This window comes from Ranitomeya variabilis, chromosome 4, assembly GCF_051348905.1.
Source record: "Ranitomeya variabilis isolate aRanVar5 chromosome 4, aRanVar5.hap1, whole genome shotgun sequence".
NCBI lineage: Eukaryota > Metazoa > Chordata > Amphibia > Anura > Dendrobatidae > Ranitomeya > Ranitomeya variabilis.
Genome location: NC_135235.1, coordinates 698,309,052 through 698,332,713, shown reverse-complemented (window position 1 = coordinate 698,332,713; position 23,662 = coordinate 698,309,052). Strand labels below are relative to the sequence as shown.

Here is a 23,662-nt window from a genome sequence, read left to right as displayed (position 1 = left end):
CCATCTGCGCACGCGCGGATGCCCACGGCCATTTTCCTGAAGCTGCGGCCAGCAGAGCGCCGCTTCTGCGCACGCGCGGCCAAAGGAAGATGGCCGCGCCCACCGATCACCAATGAAATAATGAACATCGCGCTCTTTTCAATCCCCTGGCAGAGGATTCGGGACCTTGGGCATGCGCACACCACTACGCCACCAACGGAAAACTAAGCAAAATCTGGGGGAAGACACCACGCCCTTTTGACCAGACCTGCTTGATTGACAGGCGAAAACTACTACTTTGGTAACGTATTTCGGCAGCATAGGTGGGGAATCGGGGTCCACAAACTACACTATTGTAATGTACAGCTCAGGCCCTATTTAACAGTATTTTTACCTCATACCGAAAAAACGGGGTGACAGGTGCCCTTTAAGGGCATAAAAATTCAAAGTTGGAAAACTGCGAAATTTTCCAAATTTTTGCCAAATTTCTATTTTTTTACAAATAAACGCAGGTAATATCAAAGAAATGTTACCACTATCATGAAGTATAATATGTCTCGAGAAAGCAATGTCAGAATCACCGGGATTCATTAAAGCGTTCCAGAGTTATAACCTCATAAAGGGACAGTGGTCAGAATTGTAAAAATTGGCCCGGTCATTAACGTGCAAACCTCCCTTGGGGCTTAAGGGGTTAAGATATATGGCTGAAGTGACTGGCTTCCTACTCTTTTGTAAGGTAGATATGACGGATTCCGAGAGACCTCTCAATTTTAGTATTTCCTTCTCAGGATCCAGGCTGAAAGCTGTAGGAATTCTAGATTGTGATAAACAAGAGGGCCCTGTGTCAGGAGATTTTGTTGTAGTGGTAGAAGGATTGGATCTTCCACCGCCATCTGCTTTAGTACTGGAAACCAGCTTCTCCTGAGCCAGTACTGCGCTATTAGAATAACCGTTGTCAGACTCTCCTGAATCTTCCATAGAACTCTCGGAAATAAGGGCAGTGGAGGGAAGGCACAAGCCAGTTCCATATCCAAATTCTGGGCTAAGGCGTCCACTGCTGTCGGGTTGTCTCCTGGATTTAGTGAAAAGAAGTGTCTTGTTTTTTAATTTATCCTTGAAGCGAATAACTCTATCTCTGGGAAGCCCCAGATGTCAGTAAGATATAGAAAGACTTCTTGATTTAAGGTCTACTCTGTGGGTTGGATTTTCTTCCTGCTGAGAAAATCTGCTACTTGGTTTCTTTCGCCCTTCAAATGTACCGCCGTTAGGGATCTTACATTGAGTTCTGCCCAAGAGAATATTATGTTTGTTAGGTCTTGAAGATGACGGTGTCTTGGACCTCCTTGATGTAGGATGAAAGAGACTGTAGTTGAATTGTCGGAGAATATTCTGACGTGAAGGTCGTTGCGCTGTTGCTGAGATCTGCTCAGTGCTTCCCAAACTGCTCTGAGTTCTCTGAAGTTTGAGGAGCTGTCGCTTATCCATAAGGGCCATGTTCCCTGAAGATAACGACCTTCAATATGAGCTCCCCAGCCACTGAGACTTGCGTCCATAGTTATATTTATGCATAGAGACACTCGCCAGGGTTTGTGTTATGATCCTTAGTGGCTGAGGATCACGAATAGACCAGCAAGTGAATAAACTAAGGACAAGCTCTAGGGAGATGGTAACTGGACTGATCGCAAATCTGAACCTATCCAACACAACTAGAGGTAGCCAGTGAACGTGCCTAAAAAGTTCCTAGACGTCTCGAGCCAGCCTGAGGAACTAGCTACCCCTAAAGAGAAAGAAAGACCTCGCTTGCCTCCAGAGAAATATTCCCCAAAGATATAGAAGCCCCCAACAAATATTAAGGGTGAAGTAAGAAGAAGGCACATACGTAGGGATGAAATCAGATTCAGCAAAAGAGGCCCACTAGTACTAGAAAGCAGAAAATAGAGCAGGGGTCTATGCGATCAATAAAAAACCCTTACAAAATATCCATCCTGAGATTTCAAGAACCCACGCACCAACTAATGGTGTGTGGGGAGAAACTCAGTCCACTAGAGCATCCAGCAAGCGAGGGAATCACATTTTAGCAAGCTGGACAAGAAAACATGCTAAACACTGCTGATCAAAAAAAGAGCAAACAAAACTTAGCTTGTCCTGGATGGACTGGGAGCAAGGTAGTCAGAAGGAATCTGAGTAGCACTGATTACATCGACAGCCGGCAACAAGTGGAAGTAAAACAGAGCTATATAGGAACCTCCCAGAGGATAACGAACCAGCTGATAGCCAGAGACCAGCAGGATAACAAACAAAGCCACCAGGGGGAGCCCAAAGCAAAAGTCACACCATACCACCAGTGACCACAAGAGGGAGCCCGAAAACAGAGTTCACAACAGGTTTGCCCTGCTGCAGATTTGAGATGTTGATCCACCAGGTCAGGGAGCGTCTTCCTTCTATGGTTAAGGATATTTTGTCGTCCAATGACGTGTTTTCCATCCCATCTGGCAAGAATGTCTCCTTGTAATCCCCTCGAGTGGAAGTGGCTCAACTGGATGCACGTAATGCATGAGGTTATCAGGCCCAGTAGTCTCATGGCCTTCCTGACAGTGATGTACTGTCTTTTTCCCAGAATCTGAGCTTCTCGTGAGACGGCTAGCTGCTTGTGAGCTGGAAGAAATGAATACTCTTTCTCTGTGTCCAGAATGACCCCCAAGAAGGTTTTCCTCTTTTCTGCTTCTAGACTCGACTTTTTAGATTTATTAACCATCCCAGGGTTTCCAGAAGCAACATAGTATCTTTTAGACACTCTTCCATCTGCTGTCGTGAGTCTGCCACCAACAACAGGTCGTCCAAGTACGGCACTATAAGGATATTTTTTTACCGTAGGAAGGCCATTGCTTCTGCCATGAATTTTGCAAAGATTCCCGGATCTGATGGGAGTCCGAATGGCAGACACTGAAATTGGAAATGAAGAATTTTGCCTCGGTCTTTTATAGCGAACCTGAGGTATTTCTGGTGTAGGGGATGAATGGGCACATGATAATATGTGCTTTTGAGATCCATTGTACACATTACTGAATCTTTCTTTATTAATGGTATGACTGATCTGATGGTCTCCATTTTGAAGCGTTTGTAAAGGACCCACTGATTCAGTGGTTTTAAGCTTATTATGGTCCGGTACTCGCCTCCTGGCTTTTTTAAAGAAAAGAGACTGGAATAGTGGCCATGGAGTTGTTCCGACAAGAGTACCGGAACTATGGCTTCTATTCGTATGAGCTCTTGTATGTCTTCTAAAAGTCTTTGATGGACCTCTGGAGATTGGCTGCGGGTCAGACTATATCTTCTGGGGGGGGGGGGGGGGTATTTGAGTACATTTTATTTTGTACCCTTGAGAAACTTTTTGGAGTATCCAACGGTTTGGGGTAATACCCTGCCATCCTTCCATGAACCGTTGAAGTCTTCCTCCAATGCGCCTGCCATCATTGTTTACCTGACCCGGTACCTTGGTCACGAAAGGAGCCTCTACCTCTGCCTCCTTTAGGGTAGCTCCACCTTCCGGTTTTACCCTTGCCACTATAATGCTGCCTTGGATTGAATCGGGGCCTCCGGAACACAGGCTTTTCGTTTTTTTTCTGTTCTGGGAAGCCCTTCTTTTTATCAGATGCTTTGTCCAGTAAGTCATCCAATACTGGGCCAAATACATGGAGACAAGAAAATGGGATTGAGCAAAGTTTACTTTTGGATTGAGTGTTTCCTGACCATGACCTTAACCATACCGCACGCATTGCGGCACTAGAAAATGCATTGCCCCTGGCTGCAAAGCGCACTCATCTGCCATGAAATCAGTTGCCATCTTCAGCAGTGGTAAGGATCTTAAAATTTCCTCTCAGGGAGTTTTATTTTTTATTTGGGTTTCTAACTCTTCAACCCATATACACATTGACCTTGCTGAGGACGCCGCTACATTAGCCTTCATAATTGCCGCTGAAGCTTCCCATGATTTTTTAAGGAGATCCTCCGCTCTTCTGTCCATCGGGTCCTTAACCCCTTACCGACATCGGACGTACTATACCGTCCGATGTCGGCTCCCCTGCTTTGATGCAGGGCTCCGCGGTGAGCCCGCATCAAAGCCGGGACATGTCAGCTGTTTTGAACAGCTGACATGTGCCCGCAATAGGCGCGGGCAGAATCGCGATCTGCCCGCGCCTATTAACTAGTTAAATGCCGATGTCAAACGCAGACAGCGGCATTTAACTACCGCATCCGGCCGGGTGGCCGGAAATGACGTCATCGCCGACCCCCGTCACATGATCGGGGGTCGGCGATGCATCAGGAAGGTAACCATAGAGGTCCTTGAGACCTCTAAGGTTACTGATCCTCGGTAGCTGTGAGCGCCACCCTGTGGTCGGCGCTCACAGCACACCTGCATTTCTGCTATATAGCAGCGATCTGATGATCACTGCTATATAGCAGAGCTGATCGGGTTGTGCCTGCTTCTAGCATCCCATGGAGGCTATAGAAGCATGGCAAAAGTTAAAAAAAAAAAGTAAAAAATGTGAAAAAAAATAAAAAAAACATAAAAGTTTAAATCACCCCCCTTTCGCCCCAATCAAAATAAATCAATAAAAAAAAAATCAAACCTACACACATTTGGTATCACCGCGTTCAGAATCGCCCGATCTATCAATAAAAAATAAAGCATTAACCTGATCGCTAAATGGCGTAATGAGAAAAAAAATCGAAACGCCAGAATTACGTTTTTTTGGTCGCCGCGATATTGCATTAAAATGCAATAACGGGCGATCGAAAGAACGTATCTGCACCAAAATGCTATCATTAAAAACGCCAGCTCGGCACACAAAAAATAAGCCCTCACCTGACCCCAGATCACGAAAAATGGAGACGCTATGAGTATCGGAAAATGGCGCAATTTTATTTTATTTTTTTTTGCAAAGTTTGGAATTTTTTTTCACCACTTAGGTGAAAAATAACCTAGTCATGTTAGGTGTCTATGAACTCGTACTGACCTGGAGAATCATAATGGCAGGTCAGTTTGAGCATTTAGTGAGCCTAGCAAAAAAGCCAAACAAAAACAAGTGTGGGATTGCACTTTTTTTGCAATTTTACCGCACTTGGAATTTTTTTCCCGTTTTCTAGTACACGACATGGTAAAACCAATGATGTCGCTCAAAAGTACAACTTGTCCCGCAAAAAATAAGCCCTCACATGGCCAAATTGATGGAAAAATAAAAAAGTTATGGCTCTGGGAAGGAGGGGAGCGAAAAACGAACACGGAAAAACGAAAAATCCCACGGTCATGAAGGGGTTAAGGCCTGAGGAATCATCGAATGGGAGGGCTGTCTTCTTTGACACTCTGGCTACTGGTATGTCAATTTTCAGAACCATTTCTTAGTATCCTCAGGATTAAAGGGAAGTCGGAATTTAAAGTCTTTTGGGACTGTATGTTTTTTCCCCACATCTGCCCATTCCTCTAATATCATGGCTGATATGTGATTATTCATGGGGAAGACCCCATCTCTTCGAGCTTTTAAGTCGTCCGAACATTTCGTCCTGGACGGTCATTGGCTCCGTAGCTTTCATGGTGGAGTCGGGTCCGCCATGTTGAAGAGGCTATCGGCACTGTTGGTTATGCCTTGCCTCTTAATATAGCACAGGGGAGGGAGCGGTGTGAGCGCCCCTGACTTCCTCCCTCCCGGGAGTATCAGCACAGCGCTCCGGTCGATCCCGGAAGTACATCCATTCACCCCGGCAACAGCTTAGTGATGGGACACGCTTCTTGCCCCGGCCCAGCCTCCAGCCAGGAGCGGACACCGGGGAGCCCCCGCGGGAAGGACGCCATCAATGCAGCTCTCACCGTGAGTAACGCGGCCGTATACGCCGCCAGCTGCTCCCGCCTTGGGCCTCGGTCCCCATACCGGCACCTCCAGAGAGATCCCTCTGGGACGATGTCACAGGTTCCCCATAGGAACAGGAAACCAAACTGAGGAGAGAGGTGCCGCCCCCATCTTTTATCTCCTATGCAGGTTTCCTGTTCCTGGGGGGCTGGGACCATCTCTCACGTTAGGTGCCGTCATGGGGAAGGGAAAAGAATAATATTATAATAATAATAAACTTTATCTATATAGCGCCAACAAATTCCGCAGTGCTCCACAGATCAACAGCTTCAAACACTCAAAGAGTGTTCAAAGAACTCAAACGTAAACAGTATAACACAATAAACAGAGCTGTTCAACTTGGGAGGGTGCTGTGTCCCCCAAAGAAGGCTCCGAGAAACAGATTTTACGGTAAGCAACCAAAAATCCTGTTTTCTCTATCGCCTTTCATTGGGGGACACAGGAACCATGGGACGTCCCAAAGCAGTCCCTGGGGTGGGAAAAACAGATTTCCATCAGGTCAGAGGACTCACCACTAGTGTTGAGCATTCCGATACCACAAGTATCGGGTATTGGCCGATATTTGCGGTATCGGAATTCCGATACCGAGTTCCGATATTTTTGCGATATCGGGAATCGGTATCGGGATCCATATTCATGTGTAAAATAAAGAATAAAAATAAAAAATAGGGATATACTCACCCTCGGACACGCCATGGTTGTAACCGCTGCAACCGGCAGCCTCCGTTCCTAAGAATGAGCGAGTGAAGGACCTGCAATGACGTTGCGGTCTTGTGATTGGTCGCGTAACCGCTCACGTGACCGCGACGTCATCGAAGGTCCTTCACTCACTCATTCTTAGGAACGGAGGCTGCCGGTTGCAGCGGTTACAACCAGGGCGCGTCTGAGGGTGAGTATATCCCTATTTTTTATTCTTTATTTTACACATGAATATGGATCCCAGGGCGTGAAGGAGAGTTTCCTCTCCTTCAGACCCTGGGAACCATCCAGGATCACTTCCGATATTTGTGTCCCATTGACTTGTATTGGTATCGGGTATCAGCGAGATCCAATATTTTTCGGATATCGGCCGATACAATCCGATACCGATACTTTCAAATATCGGAAGGTATCGCTCAACACTACTCACCACTGCTGCCTGCAGGATCCTTCTGCCCAGGCTGGCATCCGCCGAAGCATAGGTATGGACCTTGTAAAGTTCGGCGAAACGTGTGGATGGAAGACCAGGTTGCCGCTTTGCAAAGCCGTAGGGCGAAAGCCCTGTGGCGTACCGCACAGGAAGAGCCGACTGCCTGGGTAGAGTGAGCCTTTATCTCAGGAGGGGGCACTCTGTTCGGGTCTGTCTGGAAGGCGCCAGGGGGCGTTCGCGAGAAGATTGACGATCTCCGCAAACCAAGAACTCCTGTGCCAATCCGGGGCGATCAGAATGAACGGCACCCCTTCCGCCTTGATCTTTTTCAACAGCTTGAAAAGCAAGGGAAGGGGTGGTGTTATGATCTGGTGGCCTAGGAGCAGCATGAGACGTTCTCTGGAGAAGGTGGTACCTGTACTGACCGCAGGCCCTGAACTTAACACCGCAACTAGAAGTAGCCGTGGGATGTACCTAACACGGCCTAGACACCTCGACACAGCCGGAGGACTAAAATACCCCTAAAGATAGAAACGGGAAAACTATCTTGCCTCAGAGAAAATCCCCAAAGGATAGACAGCCCCCCATGAATATTGACTGAGGGAAATAACATACGCAGACTGAAAACAGAATTTAGCAAAGGAGGCCACTCTAGCTAAATAGAAAGGACAGGACAGAGTACTATGCGGTCAGTATTAAAAGACTAGAAAATATCCACCACAGAGAATACAAAATCTCCACATCTAACTAAAGATATGGAGGGTATTTCTGCATCTCCAGAGATTCCAACTTAGCTGAATAAATCCTTACACAGACAAAGCTGGACAAGAAAAAACATAGAAATGCACTGAACTATAAGGTCCACAGCATGTGGACTGCAAAAACAAAGCCAGAACTTATTTTTGTAGATTTGAACTGCATAGCAGGAGAAACCAGGCAGAGATGTGAATCCTCCAAAAAACAATGGACAACTGGCACTGGCAAAAGGATCTAGCCAGACTAAATAGCCCAGTCAGAATTGGTAATAAGTGAAAGCACCTGATGACTGCTGAGATCCAAAGGAGCAGCAGTACCACTTATAACCACCAAAGGGAGCCCAAGAGCAGAATTCACAACAGGGTGGGAACCGATAGGGGAGCACGAACTGCGACCAAGGAATGGCCAGAGTGTCAACACCACTGCGAGAGGATCGCGGGACCTTGGGACGACCTGAGGGACCTTCCTGTTCAATCGGGACGCCGTGAGGTCCACTTCCGGAGTCCCCCATCGAAGAGCAATCCGAAAGGAGACCTCCTGAAGTAAGGACCATTCCCCTGCCACGAGGCCCTCGCGGCTGAGGAAGACAGCGGCCTAAATGTCCACGCTGGGGACATGCACTGCGGATCCCACCAGGACCGTTGCCTCTGCCCAAAGGAGGATCCTGGAAACCTCGGCCAAGGCCAGAGAAACTCCGAGTCCACTCCTCGTGATTGACATATGCCACTGCTGTGGCATTGTCTGTCTGGATCCGAATTGGCAGGCTCCTGAAAATCCTTACCCAGTGAAGGAAAGACAGAAAGATGATCCGGAACTCGAGGACATTGATCGACAGAGAGGACTCCTGCGGCAATCAACAACCCTGAAAAAAAACAGGTGACAAAGCCCCACGCCTCAGCCGAGCAGGCTGGCGTCCGTCGTCACCACCTGCCAGAGAACTGGAAGGAAGGATCTGCTGTGAAGGATCCGCTCTGGGATAAGAGAAGTGACCTCGGCCACCAGTCGAGGAACCATTTGACCCGGGAGAAAACCGGATCGGACGATGCAGGGAGAAGACAGGCCTGTCCCCCTGTGATAGAATAGCCTGCTGAAGAAGTCTTGAATGAAATGGGTGAAGGGAAATCGCTTCCGATGTTGCAACCAATCTCCCCAGGACCATCATGGCCCATCGGAAAGGAGGGAAGCCGAGAACCCTGGAGCAAGCGAACTTCCCACGAAGGAGGGATATCTTGTCTTCTGGTCCGACAAGTGTCGAAGAACATGCCCAGAAATACAAGGCGCTGAGAAAGAACAAGACTTCCTGTTGACGAGCCACCCGCAACGGCTAGAGTGTAGGGGAGGATGGATAGACTTTCGGGAGCCTGAAACCGAAATTCCTGAGCCTCCATGGAAGCAATTACTGAACGAGGGAATTACATCCTGAAGTGTCTCAGACGAAACTTCCTGTTCAGCAATTTGAAATCCAGACTGGGACGAACCTTGTTGTCCTTTTTAGGTACAAAGAGATTCGAAGAGAAGCCTGTGAACCGTTCCTGTTCTGGGACGGGAACGATTACCCCAGATTTAAGGGTAGGAATACTCACCTAAAACATCCCATGCCGTCCTTACTAACCTCCATCCGGGGAAAATACCAGATGTCCAGGGAGCTGATGGACGTCCTCGTCTCCCTCAACCGACAGGCTCTGGTGGGCGAGTGGGTGGGGGACGGATGCAGGACCAGACTTCTGAGCACACTTGTGTGCTAGGATCTTGGTCCTGCTGTGGAATCTATGAGGATACGGGGTGGCAGTACACGCCGTACTCATAGTCCGTATTGTGTATCCCTCCGGAAAACCTGAAAGAAAACGACGCACATTGAGGCAGATAAGGGTCTAATGAAAGGCCCCTGTCCACCTCCTACTGACACTAAGCTAAACTGAATATCCTACTTCCTGTCGGTAGGGTGTACACTGCAGAGGAGGCGCTAACTTTTTTATTTGCATAGTGTCAGCCTCCTAGTGGCAGCAGCATACACCCATGGTTCCTGTGTCCCCCAATGAAAGGCGATAGAGAAATATCTCTTCCGATCACCGGAAAGAAGTACAGAGGAAGATTCGCCTTCCGCTGAGTCTAGATCAGAGTAGCCCGATACTTCTCCTTCCTCGGAGTTGGATCCATGTTCCATCTGGGTCTCTTAGGCGAGGGAACCTGGGGCGGTTCAGTAGTAGCTATAGCGGCCTGAACCTCTTCTCTGATCATGGTGCGTATATTATCCAATAAGGATGATTGCTCGTTTGAGCAGCTTGGCGATGCATGACTTGCACAGCTTTTTTTCGTATGCATCTGGAAGTCTCGTGGCGCATAATGGGCACTTATTAGATCTTCTCTTGACCGCTGTTGTGGAGCGTTTAGTCGTTTCCTTATCCTAGAAAATACGGAAAAGGAAGGTCCTATAGCTAACTATGTATAGACTGCCTTGGAAGATGCTATCGTAGCTCACTCACGTGGTCCAAGAGAGAATCGGACTGGACGTCAGGACGGCTAGCACTCTCCATCCAACTGCGTCAGTGTGTGCGGTCAGCTGTCGGTCTTAAATAGTTTGTCTTACCCGGCTTCAAGACATCTGAATCGACCTCCTTCCGATCACAGCTGCTGCTCGTTTGGATCCTGCTGTCACTTCTGACAGAGCATGCACCCCGTGGAACGCACCCTGGATATTGGATCTTTGCTTAGAAGTCACGTCCCCTCCTGGAGCGTCCGCAGGCCCATTCAGGGCCGCCCCCGGAAGTCGTCACTATGCGACTTCCGGTGTCATGGCGCCGCACTGGAGGGAGACGCCGACCCGGCGAGCGGCAACTTCCCAGCCACCTGCAGTGGCGCCGCATCACCAGAACAAGCATCGCGGAAGCCCGCCCATAGGGCGCCGCGCAGCAGCTGCAGCCCAGTGTCCTCGGAGGGAATGTGGCTGAATTCGGGAGCACCCGCTCTACCGACCGCTGAGGGACCTCTCGCGGTATCAGCGTTATTGAGGGCATACCATCTCGCCCTCTGCCCCAACCCCGCTGCAGGAGCTGGAGCCCAGGTAAACTGTATCTTCGCACGCCTGTGCTCCTCTTCCTGCGTCTGTCCCTGATAGGGACAGGAAAAACACTGAAGGGTGGAGGTGGGGAGAGGCTATTTATCCTCTTCTGTGTTCCTGTCCCTATCAGGCTATGTGCACACGTTCAGTATTTTTCGAGTTTTTTCGCTATAAAAACGTGATAAAAACATGCCTCCCATTATTTTCAGTGTATTCCGCATATTTTGTGCACATGCTGCATTTTTTTCCGCAAAAAAATCGCATTGCGGAAAAAAAAGCAACATGTTCATTAAATTTGCGGAATTGCGGGGATTCCGCACACCTAGGAGTACATTGATCTGCTTACTTTCCGCATGGGGCTGTGCACACCATGCGGGAAGTAAGCAGATCATGTGCGGTTGGTACCCAGGGTGGAGGAGAGGAGACTCTCCTCCACGGTCTGGGCACCATATAATTGGTCCAAAAAAAATGATTTAAAATAAAAAATAGTGATATACTCACCTTCGATGGCCCCCGGAGTGTTCCCGCCTCTCACCGCTGCATGCTGCCGCTTCGTTACTATAGATGGTGTGGTGAAGGACCTGCGATGACGTCGCTGTCTTGTGATTGGTCGCGTGACCGCTCATGTGACCGCTCACGCGACCAATCACAAGTCGCGACGTCATCGAAGGTCCTGAACCACACCATCTATAGGAACGGACGCCGCTGAGGAGATTGGCTGTCTGCAGGTGAGTATAACCATTTTTTTCAATTATTTTTAAACATTCTATCTTTTACTATAGATGCTGCATAAGCAGCATCTATAGTAAAAAGTTGGTCACACTTGTCAAACACTATGTTTGACAAGTGTGACCAACCTGTCAGTCAGTTTTCTAAGCGATGCTACAGATCGCTTGGAAAACTTTTGCATTCTGCAAGCTAATTACACTTGCAAAATGCTAAAAAAAAAAAAGCGGAAAAAACAGGAAAAAAAAACGCAAAAAAAAAAAATGCGGATTTCTTGCAGAAAATTTCCGGTTTTCTTCAGGAAATTTCTGCAAGAAATCCTGACGTGTGCACATACCCTCAAGGATATCAAGGACAACCTCCTGGTGGTGCTGTCAGGAGGGACGTCCTGGGAAAAGGGCTTTCAATGCCCAAAGTCATTTAAACAGTTTTTGGTGGAGGAGAATATTGTGGTCGAGAGGCAAAATGATGATCACTCGACTGTGATACGGCCGGACCACACTACCACAGATAAAGCAGCCACAGCTGTTGACGGAGGAGAATCTGTGACTTCTCTGCATTTAGTCATTACTACTCACTTGGGTAGTCATATGTAGGAATCTCCTCTTTACACCGCTCATCACCCCTCACATATGTCTCTGTAGTATTAATAGGGGTCAGATCTTCACCCTGAAACAAATATTGTAAAAGTCACAGACAGATGGAGAAGTCACATCTATGATCTGCTCTAATCCTGCCATCTCCACCGTTCTCATTACACAAGTATAAAACATATAATACTGGGGGATAAAACAAGACTGAGCACAAGACCTTCACAGCCGTCTACACATCATAGGGGAGATCTCATGACACCTTCTCTCCATCTACCTGATGATCCTGAGGAACATTGGGATCTTCTTGCTTGCAGTCCTGTGGAAGAAGAGGACGGGGACATCTCTCTGGTGTTGTCCTCTTACTGGATAGATCTGAAGGAAACACATACAGGGACTGAATTCATTCTTTACATACAGATAATTATAGGCTGTGTGTATTTAGTCCTGTCTATTACCTGGTGATGTGAGGGGCTGGGGAACCTCCATCATGACGTCCTTGTACAGATCTTTGTGTCCTTCTAAATACTCCCACTCCTCCATGGAAAAATAGACGGAGACATCCTGACACCTTATAAGAACCTGACACATACAATGATACCGTTATCTCCCTGAACCCTTCATATTGTTACTGTATAATGTCCCAGCATTCCCAGCAGTGTCACCTCTCCAGTCAGCAGCTCAATCATCTTGTAGGCGAGTTCTAGGATCTTCTGGTCATTGATGTCCTCATGTATCAGGGGGTGAGGTGGAGGCCCCGTGATTGGGCTCAGGAGTCTTCCCCATCCCTCAGACACAGGGTCCTGACAGCGCTTACTAGAGGTCTTCTTCACTACTGTGTAATCCTGGATAAGGAGAGACACATTAATAAATCTCACTACAGACATTTCCAGAGTCCTCTCCAGTTTTGTCCATCTGTTATTTCCACAGATAAGAATGATGTAATGTGACGTCATCAGAATCTCTCACCTCTCCAGTAAGTAGGAAGAGGATCTCTAGGGTGAGGTGTAATATCCTCTCCGCCATCTTGTCTCTACCCATATCCATCTTTGATGGGCAAATCAGGAAAATTCTCTTATATAGAAGATCTTCACTGAGAGGATCCGATATTGTAGAGACCTGAATGAGAAGAAGATGAGTCAATGTAACATCATAAAAATCCTGTGTAATAATACAATTACTGGAGATAATAAGGGAAACGTATGAGATTTATTATTTTACAGTACTTTTCTTCTTTACATCTACTAATAAAACCTATATATTTAGGCCACAGACAACAAGCAGTTTCTTCCTCGGAGTCGGCAGCTGAATACGTTCCTCATAGACTCATCTCCCATAACGCTAATTCTCGTCTCATTTAGGCTACGTTCACATTTGCGTTGTGCGCCGCAGCGTCGGCGCCGCAGCGCACAACGCAAACAAAAACGCGGCAAAACGCACGCTAAAACGCTGCGTTTTGCGCCGCATGCGTCGTTTTTGGCCGAAAGTTGGACGCAAAAAAAATGCAACTTGATGCGTTTCTTGCGTCCAACGCTTGCGGCCATGCGGCGCAAAACGCAGCACAACGCATGTCCATGCGCCCCCATGTTAAATATAGGGGCGCATGACGCATGCGGCGCCCGACGCTGCGGCGCTGACCGCAAATGTGAACGTAGCCTTACTGACACTGGAATCGGCATTAGCAATACTGCAGGAGATATTCATTACACGGGACATGAGAAATAACTACTTCATGATGAGGACGACATCTTCATCTTCTACTACGGCTCTAGAAACAGATTTGGCCAGAGTCCGTCACTGACTCCATCCCCACCGGCCGTCTATATGAAGGTTTCCCGTCTTCCCCGCACTGTAATCTTCTATCATGTTAGATCTCAGGTCTGATTCACACAAAGTTTGAGGCTTTTATAAAAGATTTTTTATTTCCAAAAACACCACGGCTGCAACAAAAACCCTGGCACTTGCTGCTGTCAAAAGCAAACATGGCATCTAAGAAGGTGTGACAGTGTTCAGCTGAATGCCCCTACACCCCCAAGTACTCGATAGTATGGGGTGGCCTAGTTACTACGGTACTTACTATATATATTCATGTATAAGTTGAGATTTTCAGCACATTTTTTTGTGCTGAAAATGCCACCCTCAGCTTATACACGAGTTATTGCCAGCGGGAAAGAGGAAGCAGCAGGAGCTGGTGGTTGAGGCACAGTGACAGCTGCAGCCGCTGGCTAACAGTAGAAATCATACTCACCCTCCTGGCGCCATCGCTGAAGCTCCGTTCCTGGGTCTCCGTTGTCCTGGCGCCGGCAGTTCTTCCTGTGCTCAGCGGTCACGTGGTACTGCTCATTAAGGTAATGAATATGCACACGTCTCCACTCTCATAGGTGTGGAGCGCATATTCAATTCCATAATGAGCAGTACCATGTGACCGTTCAGCACAGGAGATGCAGAGACGACGCGAGGAGGGTGAGTAGGATGGGGGGAGGGAGAGCCATGCATACAACAGACCAGGGGAGCCATGCACAGCAGGTCAGGGACCGGGGAGCCATGCATACCAGGACAGGGACGGGGCACAATGCATACGGTACATGCCTAATAATGGTGTCTGGGCCTGCAATGTATGAAGGTCTACTAGGCCGGGCCAGAGGCAGCGTCCAATAAGTTACCTTTTAACGCCCCTATACACATTAGAATAAAGTTACATGAAAGCACTGATTTTGGGGGGTTTGGGCAACTATATAATGTATTTGGGGTCTCCCGACAGATGATGCCAGGGCAGAGAAGGATCTGACATCCTGAATTTCAGAGGATAATCCGCTTGTTCTTCCTGTAGATAATCCTCCTCTAGAGGAGTCTGGAGGTGACTCTCTCATACAGACCACAGGAAAGCTGGAATATTTGTGTGTATGGGGGAGTCGGGAGAGATGGCCGTCTGCCAAATGACCGTTCAGCCAACATTTATCTCATATGTATGGGGCCGTTAGTATTACACTGACAGCAGTGATGATACACGGCTCTACAGTAGTACAGGGCATCACCGCAGCCATCAAAGACTTGTATGTTGTATGACCGCACTAATCAGAGGTGTTTAAGAAAAGTTTAACCCCCTTCATGACATTGGACGTATCCATATGTCTAGTTTGGTAAGTACTTACAAACCCTGCACATATGGATATGTCATCTCTTTAATGCGGCACCGTGGCAGTCAAAGTGATCACATTAAGGTGAATGTGAGAATGGAGCCTCCAGCACCGACCTCCACCCGCAGAGCCGCACTCCACATAGAGAATAATGGAGCCTCCAGCACCGATCTCCACCCGCAGAGCCGCACTCCACATGGAGAATAATGGAGCCTCCAGCACCGACCTCCACCCGCAGAGCTGCACTCCACATAGAAAATAATGGAGCCTCCAGCACCGACCTCCACCCACAGAGCCATACCCCACATAGAGAATAATGGGGCCTCCAGCACCGACCTCCACCCAGAGCCGCACTCCACATAGAGAATAATGGAGCCTCCAGCACCAACCTCCACCCTCAGAGCCACACTCCACATGGAGAATAATGGAGCCTCCAGCACCGACCTCCACCCGCAGAGCCGCACTCCACATAGAGAATAATGGGGCCTCCAGCACCGACCTCCACCCACAGAGCCGCCCTCCACATGGAGAATAATGGGGCCTCCAGCACCGACCTCCACCCGCAGAGCCACACTCCACATGGAGAATAATGGAGCCTCCAGCACCGACCTCCACCCACAGAGCCGCACTCCACATAGAGAATAATGGAGCCTCCAGCACCGACCTCCACCCACAGAGCCGCACTCCACATAGAGAATAATGGAGCCTCCAGCACCGACCTCCACCCACAGAGCCGCACTCCACATGGAGAATAATGGAGCCTCCAGCACCGACCTCCACCCGCAGAGCTGCACTCCACATAGAAAATAATGGAGCCTCCAGCACCGACCTCCACCCACAGAGCCATACCCCACATAGAGAATAATGGGGCCTCCAGCACCGACCTCCACCCAGAGCCGCACTCCACATAGGGAATAATGGAGCCTCCAGCACCGACCTCCACCCGCAGAGCCGCACTCCACATAGAGAATAATGGGGCCTCCAGCACCGACCTCCACCCACAGAGCCGCCCTCCACATGGAGAATAATGGGGCCTCCAGCACCGACCTCCACCCGCAGAGCCACACTCCACATGGAGAATAATGGAGCCTCCAGCACCGACCTCCACCCACAGAGCCGCACTCCACATAGAGAATAATGGAGCCTCCAGCAACGACCTCCACCCGCAGAGCCGTACTCCACATAGAGAATAATGGGGCCTCCACCCGCAGAGCCGCACTCCACATAGAAAATAATGGGGCCTCCAGCACCGACCTCCACCCGCAGAGCCGCACTCCACATAGAGAATGGAGCCTCCAGCACAGACCTCCACCCGCAGAGCCGCACTCCACATAGAGAATAATGGAGCCTCCAGCACCGACCTCCACCTGCAGAGCCGCACTCCACATAGAGAATAATGGAGCCTCCAGCACCGACCTCCACCCGCAGAGCCACACTCCACATGGAGAATAATGGAGCCTCCAGCACCGACCTCCACCCGCAGAGCCGCACTCCACATAGAGAATAATGGAGCCTCCAGCACCGACCTCCACCCGCAGAGCCGCACTCCACATAGAGAATAATGGAGCCTCCAGCACCGACCTCCACCCGCAGAGCTGCACTCCCCATAGAAAATAATGGAGCCTCCAGCACCGACCTCCACCCGCAGAGCCGCACTCCACATAGAGAATAATGGAGCCTCCGGCACCGACCTCCACCCGCAGAGCCGCACTCCACATAGAGAATAATGGAGCCTCCGGCACCGACCTCCACACACAGAGCCGCACTCCACATAGAGAATAATGGAGCCTCCGGCACCGACCTCCACCCGCAGAGCCGCACTCCAGATAGAGAATAATGGAGCCTCCGGCACCGACCTCTACCCGCAGAGCCGCACTCCACATAGAAAATAATGGAGCCTCCAGCACCGACCTCCACACACAGAGCCGCACTCCACATAGAGAATAATGGAGCCTCCGGCACCGACCTCCACCCTCAGAGCCGCACTCCACATAGAGAATAATGGAGCCTCCAGCACCGACCTCCACCCTCAGAGCCGCACTCCACATAGAGAATGGGGCCTCCAGCACCGACCTCCACTCGCAGAGCCACACTCCACATGGAGAATAATGGGGCCTCCAGCACCGACCTCCACCCTCAGAGCCGCACTCCACATAGAGAATAATGGAGCCTCCAGCACCGACCTCCACCCTCAGAGCCGCACTCCACATAGAGAATAATGGAGCCTCCAGCACCGACCTCCACCCTCAGAGCTGCACTCCACATAGAGAATAATGGAGCCTCCAGCACCAACCTCCACCCGCAGAGCCGCACTCCACATAGAGAATGGGGCCTCCAGCACCGACCTCCACTCGCAGAGCCACACTCCACATGGAGAATAATGGGGCCTCCAGCACCGACCTCCACCCTCAGAGCCGCACTCCACATAGAGAATAATGGAGCCTCCAGCACCGACCTCCACCCTCAGAGCCGCACTCCACATAGAGAATAATGGAGCCTCCAGCACCGACCTCCACCCTCAGAGCTGCACTCCACATAGAGAATAATGGGGCCTCCAGCACCGACCTCCACCCTCAGAGCCGCACTCCACATAGAGAATAATGGAGCCTCCAGCACCAACCTCCACCCTCAGAGCCACACTCCACATGGAGAATAATGGAGCCTCCAGCACCGACCTCCACTCGCAGAGCCACACTCCACATAGAGAATAATGGGGCCTCCAGCACTGACCTCCACCCGCAGAGCCGCACTCCACATAGAGAATAATGGAGCCTCCAGCACCGACCTCCACCCGCAGAGCCGCACTCCACATAGAGAATAATGGGGCCTCCAGCACCGACCTCCACCCGCACTCCACATAGAGAATAATGGAGCCTCCAGCACCGACCTCCACCCTCAGAGCCGCACTCCACAGAGAATAATGGAGCCTCCAGCACCGACCTCCACCCGCAGAGCAACACTCCACATAGAGAATAATGGAGCCTCCAGCACCGACCTCCACCCTCAGAGCCGCACTCCACATAGAGAATAATGGGGCCTCCAGCACCGACCTCCACCCGCAGAGCCGCACTCCACATAGAGAATAATGGAGCCTCCAGCACCGACCTCCACCCGCAGAGCCGCACTCCACATATATGGCTGCTCTGTGCGCACAGGACCTGTGATGAGGTCACAGGAGGGGAGGAGTCAAGGGTCACATGTTCAGGGGCCTCAGTGTATGCAGGACTCTGCTGTGCTGGTTGTCATGGTGCTGGATGAGGGGAAGTTTATGTGTGTGGTCAGGGGAATTTACAGTGTGGATGTAGCAGAGCCGTGTATGTACGAGGTGTACGGAGCGGAGCCGTATGTGTGAGTATGGACCCGTCAGATACAGTGGGGCAAAAAAGTATTTAGTCAGTCAGCAATAGTGCAAGTTCCACCACTTAAAAAGATGAGAGGCGTCTGTAATTTACATCATAGGTAGACCTCAACTATGGGAGACAAACTGAGAAAAAAAAATCCAGAAAATCACATTGTCTGTTTTTTTATCATTTTATTTGCATATTATGGTGGAAAATAAGTATTTGGTCAGAAACAAAATTTCATCTCAATACTTTGTAATCTATCCTTTGTTGGCAATGACAGAGGTCAAACGTTTTCTGTAAGTCTTCACAAGGTTGCCACACACTGTTGTTGGTATGTTGGCCCATTCCTCCATGCAGATCTCCTCTAGAGCAGTGATGTTTTTGGCTTTTCGTTTGGCAACACGGACTTTCAACTCCCTCCAAAGGTTTTCTATAGGGTTGAGATCTGGAGACTGGCTAGGCCACTCCAGGACCTTGAAATGCTTCTTACGAAGCCACTCCTTCGTTGCCCTGGCGGTGTGCTTTGGATCATTGTCATGTTGAAAGACCCAGCCACGTTTCATCTTCAATGCCCTTGCTGATGGAAGGAGGTTTGCACTCAAAATCTCACGATACATGGCCCCATTCATTCTTTCATGTACCCGTATCAGTCGTCCTGGCCCCTTTGGAGAGAAACAGCCCCAAAGCATGATGTTTCCACCACCATGCTTTACAGTAGGTATGGTGTTTGATGGATGCAACTCAGTATTCTTTTTCCTCCAAACACGACAAGTTGTGTTTCTACCAAACAGTTCCAGTTTGGTTTCATCAGACCATAGGACATTCTCCCAAAACTCCTCTGGATCATCCAAATGCTCTCTAGCAAGCTTCAGACGGGCCCGGACATGTACTGGCTTAAGCAGTGGGACACGTCTGGCACTGCAGGATCTGAGTCCATGGTGGCGTAGTGTGTTACTTATGGTAGGCCTTGTTACATTGGTCCCAGCTCTCTGCAGTTCATTCACTAGGTCCCCCCGCGTGGTTCTGGGATTTTTGCTCACCGTTCTTGTGATCATTCTGACCCCACGGGGTGGGATTTTGCGTGGAGCCCCAGATCGAGGGAGATTATCAGTGGTCTTGAATGTCTTCCATTTTCTAATTATTACTCCCACTGTTGATTTCTTCACTCCAAGCTGGTTGGCTATTGCAGATTCAGTCTTCCCAGCCTGGTGCAGGGCTACAATTTTGTTTCTGGTGTCCTTTGACAGCTCTTTGGTCTTCACCATAGTGGAGTTTGGAGTCAGACTGTTTGAGGGTGTGCACAGGTGTCTTTTTATACTGATAACAAGTTTAAACAGGTGCCATTACTACAGGTAATGAGTGGAGGAAAGAGGAGACTCTTAAAGAAGAAGTTACAGGTCTGTGAGAGCCAGAAATCTTGATTGTTTGTTTCTGACCAAATACTTATTTTCCACCATAAAATGCAAATAAAATGATAAAAAAACAGACAATGTGATTTTCTGGATTTTTTTTTCTCAGTTTGTCTCCCATAGTTGAGGTCTACCTATGATGTAAATTACAGACGCCTCTCATCTTTTCAAGTGGTGGAACTTGCACTATTGCTGACTGACTAAATACTTTTTTGCCCCACTGTATCTTGTCCACATTAAGTACATATCATGGAGGAATATACACGTCTAACTCCACAGTGCAGGAGGACGATAGATTCCTGTACTTATAGAGTATAATGCTCCCTGAACTGTCCATAGATCCTAGTTTGTTCTTTGATCCCTGAACTGTCCGTAGATCCTAGTTTGTTCTTTGCTCCCTGAACTGTCCGTAGATCCTAGTTTGCTCGTTGCTCCCTGAACTGTCCGTAGATCCTAGTTTTCTCTTCGCTCTCTGAACTGTCTGTAGATCCTAGTTTGCTCTTTGCTCCCTGAACTATCCGTAGATCCTAGTTTGCTCTTGGAAGGGCCATGAACAGTGGAGGAGTTGGAGGAGGCAGTGAGTAAACTCCAAAATGAAGAAGCCCCAGGGTCCAATGGTATCCCAGGAGAATCCTATAAAGAATATGGGGGGATCTTGATACCAAAATTATTGGGGTCTTTGAGGAGCCGCATCAGTAGGAAGATCGCCCACATCTATGAATGAAGCAATTGTTGTCCGGGAGAAACCTGGAGTCCCAGACTCGTATCCTCCGATATCCCGACTCCCTGCAGATAGTGAAATATTAGCCAAAGTACTCGCCAATAGGGAAATAAACTGCGTCCAGTTGAATTATTTATGGAAAGTGTTGGGCAAAATGGGATTTGGTCATAAGTTTATAAATTGGGTCAATGTTCTCTATGGGTCACCGTCCGCTAGATTGAGAGTAAATGATCGATTGTCAGGGCCATGTTAGTTGAGCAGGGCATACACGACAGGAGCGCCCGCTCTCACCTCTCCTAGTTCCATTAGGAATGAGCCACTGGCATGTAAACTGAGAGATTCCAAGGACTTCATTGGTTTTATGTGTAATAACATCATAGAGAAGGTGAGTCTGTGCTGATAACATTACTGTGTGGGGTCGATATAAAGTCATCTGTGGCCCCAATAATGACAGATATAAAGGAGTTTGGTCCGAGATCAGGCCTAAACATCAATTGTGATAAATCATCTACAGCGCTTTGCGAAAGTATTCGGCTCCCTGGAACTTTTCAACCTTTTCCTACATATGCTTCAAACATAAAGATACCAAATGTACATTTTTGGTGAAGAATCAACAACAAGTGGAACACAACTGTGAAGTTGAATGAAATGTATTGGTTATTTAATGAAAAGTGGGGCATGCAATATTATTCGGCCCCTTTACTTTCAGTACAGCAAACTCACTCCAGAAGTTCATTGTGGATCTCGGAATGATCTAATGTTGTCCTAAATGCCTAATGATGATAAATATAATCCACCTGTGTGTAATCACGTCTCCGTATAAATGCACCTGCTCTGTGATAGTCTCAGGGTTCTGTTTGAAGCACAGAGAGCATCATGAAGACCAAGGAACATAACAGGCAGGTCCGTGATACAGTTGTGGAGAAGTTTAAAGCTGGATTTGGATACAAAATGATTTCCAAAACTTTAAACATCCCAAAAAGCACTGTGCAAGCGATCATATTGAAATGGACGGAGAATCATACCACTGCAAATCTGCCAAGACCCGGCCGTCTCTCTAAACTTTCATCTCAAAGAAGGAGAAGAAAATCAGAGATGCAGCCAAGAGGCCCATGATCACTCTGGATGAACAGCAGAGATCTACAGCTGAGGTGGGACAGCCTGTCCATAGGACAACAATTAATCGTACACTGCACAAATCGGAGTATAAAAATCTAAAAAAAACATAGCAATCATGAAAAAAGAGACTTTATTAATACAGATATACATATAAATTAATAGATTACAAACATAGTAACCCAAAAAGTGAGGAAATATGGAGGAGACATGAAGGTATGCTGGATTTAGGTAATGAAAAGCAAAGTAACAACCCCTTTTGCTAAAGCAGGACCGCAAAACGCGCGTCAAGTGGCTGCTGGGTCCAAGTGGGATTGCCATCCTTTTACCTATGGGTAAGCATGCATGAACGACCAGTCTATTGGGAGTGATTTGCGTGGTACTGCGGGTTTGGCACCCATTTATTTCACTGAACTCCTTTTACCATGCAGGTAGTACTGTGCTATGATGGTCACTAATGTGTAGCTTGCTCAGGATGTACTTTGATTTTCCTACCTAAATCCAGCATACCTTCATGTCTCCTCCATATTTCCTCACTGTTTGGGTTACAATGTTTGTTATCTATTAATTTATATGTATATCTGTATAAATACAGTCTCTTTTTTCATGATTACTATGTTTTTTGGGATTTTTATACTCCGTTTTGTTGTCTTGCTCTATGATTATTAGAGTTGTCCTGTTGACCCAGTGAGTCTGGGCACTAATTTTGGGAGATCTTCACTCTTCTGCTCTCGGCCACAATGGAACGATGTGCTTCATGATTTTTTGTATGACTGCACAAATCTGGCCTTTATGGAAGAGTGGCAAGAAGAAAGCCATTTCTCAAAGATATCCATAAAAAGTGTCGTTTAAAGTTTGCAACAAGCCACCTGGGAGACACACCAAACATGTAGAAGAAGGTGATCTGGTCAGATGAAACCAAAAATCAAACTTTTTGGCAACAATACCAAACAATATGTTTGGCATAATGGCAACACAGCTCATCACCCTGAACATACCATCCCCACTGTCAAACATGGTGGTGGCAGCATCATGGTTTGGGCCTGATTTTGTTTAGCAGGGACAGGGAAGATGGTTAAAATTGATGGGAAGATGGATGGAGCCAAATATAGGACCATTCTTGAAAAAAAACCTGTTGGAGTCTGCAAAAGACCTGAGACTGGGAGACGGAGATTTGTCTTCCAACAAGGAAATGATCCCAAACATAAAGCAAAATCTACAATGGAATGGTTCACAAATAAATGTATCCAGGTTTTAGAATGGCCAAGTCTAAGTCCAGACCTCAATCCAATCGAGAATCTGTGGAAAGAGCTGAAAACTGCGGTTCACAAATGATCTCTATCAAACATCGCTGAGCACGAGCTGTTTGCCAAGGAAGAATGGGCAAGAATTTCAGCCTCTCGATGTACAAAACTGAGAGACATACCCCAAGTGACTTGCAGCTGTAATCGCAGAAAAAGGTGGTGCAACAAAGTATTAAGTTAAAGGGTCCGAATAATATTGCACGTCCCACTTTTCAGTTTTTTATTTTCCACAAAAATTTAAAATAACCAATAAATTTCGTTCAACTTCTAAATTGTGTTCCACTTGTTGATTCTTCACCAAAAATTTACATTTGGTATCTTTATGTTTGAAGCATGATATGTGGGAAAAGGTTGAAAAGTTCCAGGGAGCCGAATACTTTCGCAAGGCACTGTATGTTCCCACTGACCCTCTGCCACATATGGAAACAATTGCACCAGCTCAGACACAAGTGGTGGAACAGATTAAATATCTCGGTGTGGTGGTCAGGTC

At 48.1% G+C, this 23,662-nt stretch overlaps 2 protein-coding genes across 5 annotated transcripts in view; both read right to left on the bottom strand.

Annotated features, from left to right (window-relative positions):
• Window positions 1–18,458, bottom strand: part of LOC143767747 (uncharacterized) — a 336,680-nt gene extending 318,222 nt beyond the window's left edge. Inside the window, exon 1 of one of the 2 annotated variants that reach the window (XM_077256266.1) lies at window positions 18,384–18,458. The gene's annotated coding sequence lies outside the window, so the exon portion shown is untranslated. Of the gene's footprint in view, window positions 1–16,639; window positions 16,663–18,383 lie in introns of those variants that run through there. The other variant, XM_077256264.1, reaches the window with a different exon arrangement.
• The window catches only part of LOC143767738 (uncharacterized), a 70,487-nt gene that overhangs the window by 19,898 nt on the left and 26,927 nt on the right, over window positions 1–23,662 (bottom strand). Inside the window, exons 1-6 of one of the 3 annotated variants that reach the window (XR_013213766.1) lie at window positions 17,789–17,899; window positions 13,111–13,260; window positions 12,807–12,986; window positions 12,600–12,723; window positions 12,419–12,516; window positions 12,130–12,220 (exon numbers count right to left, since the gene is read on the bottom strand). The exons of 1 other annotated variant lie outside the window; for it this stretch is intronic. Coding sequence is in view for 1 of the 2 variants with exons in the window: in XM_077256247.1 (XP_077112362.1) it covers window positions 12,130–12,220; window positions 12,419–12,516; window positions 12,600–12,684 (274 nt within the window). In the remaining variant the exon portion in view is untranslated. Of the gene's footprint in view, window positions 1–12,129; window positions 12,221–12,418; window positions 12,517–12,599; window positions 12,724–12,806; window positions 12,987–13,110; window positions 13,261–17,788; window positions 17,900–23,662 lie in introns of those variants that run through there. One more of the 3 variants, XM_077256247.1, reaches the window with a different exon arrangement.